Source organism: Buceros rhinoceros, unplaced genomic scaffold (assembly GCF_000710305.1).
Source record: "Buceros rhinoceros silvestris isolate BGI_N320 unplaced genomic scaffold, ASM71030v1 scaffold10670, whole genome shotgun sequence".
In the NCBI taxonomy this organism is placed as follows: domain Eukaryota; kingdom Metazoa; phylum Chordata; class Aves; order Bucerotiformes; family Bucerotidae; genus Buceros; species Buceros rhinoceros.
The window spans coordinates 81,910-83,766 of NW_010391313.1; the positions used below are offsets into that span (position 1 = coordinate 81,910).

The 1,857-nt window shown below is 53.6% G+C and overlaps 1 protein-coding gene across 1 annotated transcript in view; it reads right to left on the reverse strand.

The window, feature by feature from the left end:
- Positions 1 to 1,857, reverse strand: part of FAH (fumarylacetoacetate hydrolase (fumarylacetoacetase)) — a 16,925-nt gene that overhangs the window by 10,785 nt on the left and 4,283 nt on the right. Inside the window, exon 4 of the mRNA XM_010141120.1 lies at positions 1,437 to 1,486. Within this exon, the coding sequence (XP_010139422.1) occupies positions 1,437 to 1,486 (50 nt within the window). The remainder of the gene's footprint in view (positions 1 to 1,436; positions 1,487 to 1,857) is intronic.

Consider the following 1,857-nt stretch of genomic DNA (forward strand, 5'->3'; position numbering starts at 1 on the left):
TGCCCTCTGCTGCCACCGCCGGCGCACAGCTCCCGCCAGCCGGAGGAGAGGGGACCGCTCCGCGGGAGGGGACACTGCCCGCAGCAGAGGCTCAGGGACAGCCCACCGCTCCCTACAAGTACCCGAAAGGAGGGGGGAGAGAGGTGGAGGTCGGTCTCTTCTCCCAGATAACAAGTGACAGGATGAGAGGGAATGTCTTTAAGTTGCACCAGGGGAGATCTAGGTTAGATATCAGGAAAAACTTCCTTGCAGAGAGGGTTATGGAGCATTGGAACAGGCTGCCCAGGCAGGTGGTGGAGTCCCCATCCCTGGAAGTGTTTAAAAGCCATGTGGATGTGGTGCTGAGGGACACGATTTAGGGACCCTGGCAGGGCGGGGTGAATGGTTGGACTCTATGATCTTAAAGGTCTCTTCCAACCAGATGATTCTGTGATTCGCGTTCCATTGAGTTGTTTCAGCTGCTCGGTGGGTCATGCCGCAGCCCCAGCAGAGGACACCACCAGCGCTTGCTGCAGGAGAAGCACGAATCACGCACAGGACAGAGCTGAACACAGTGCAGTGGAAACCTCAAGAACTCGTAGCTGAGTGACATGGCCAATGTCACACAGCCAGGGCACTGCTCTCAGCCACCACACTCACCAGGGCTAGAAGCCAGATGTATTCAACCTCAACCTGAAAGTATGTTCGGGAAGGTATCACATCTGTGGAAACCCATAGCTCCTTTGGGCCAGGCTAGACTCTGTCCCAAACCAGGGCTGTTCCCCATGGGAGTGAAAAGCCCACTGGGAACCAGGCTTGGCTGGGAGATGGGCAAGCTCAGCCCCCTGCTCCTGTGAAGGTCGCATCCCTCAAGTGATTCTGATGAAGTTGGTTTGGGTCCAAAAATGAATTTCTGTTAAAACCAGGACAATGTTTCTCTATCTGTATGGATACACTAACTCCAAAGCAGTCCCTGACCTCGGGCGAACAGAGGTAAGAGTTGGGATGCAGGGTAAGAGCCTGGGAGTGGAGACTCGTGCTTGTTTGAGGCTATGCCAGAGTATCAGCCTTGCACAGTTTTGCAAGATCAGAATTATTTTTGGATGGCAAATGGGGGAAATGTTGGAAACTGAACAAATGTTTCTTCCCTGGCTCCACTCAGAAAGGCCTTTGGCAACGCCAAGCTGATGACAAGAGTTATGTGGCACCAGCAACCCTGGTTTAGTGAAAATTGCATCCAGGAATTTTCTGGCTGCTATGAGCTTCCCCAGGCTTTCATTCTTGTGCCACAGACAGCATCTACCTGTCATTACCCACAATAATCTACTTCTGGGTCCTGCAAAAACATTCCCCGTCACAGATACGATCTGTCTGTCCAAGCAAGCTGGAAATAAAGCAGCTTCTCCGGGCGGGAGCAAAGGGCAGCGCTGAGCAGCCCGCAGCTGTGGGACACTCACCAATGTGGGCTGGCAGGTGCATTGTCGCAGAAGCTTGAGGTACAAATGCTCTGAAATGAAAAACAACTTCAGCCCTCAGAAAACATGCAGCTCTCACCCCTAAGCGGTTTATAAGCCCGGAGGAGGCTGACTCTCTCCCCTAGCTCCTTCCTTAATTTATGTTGCAAACCTTGAAGTAAAAAAACCTTACAGAAGAACTAAGGTAACTGCACTAGCTGCTGTTACTGGGATGGGTACCACTGACAGGAGCATCCGTCGGGGTGCGAGTGGGAAGGGAGGCACACTCTGTGTCCCAAGGGGCACAGAGAAACAGCCCGTGTCCCCTCACACAGCCCAGCAGGTCGCTGCTGCCTGTGCTGCGAGGAAAGGATGGCTTTGTGGCTGGGGGGGGACCCCGCCTGAAATGCTGAAACCCCCTCGG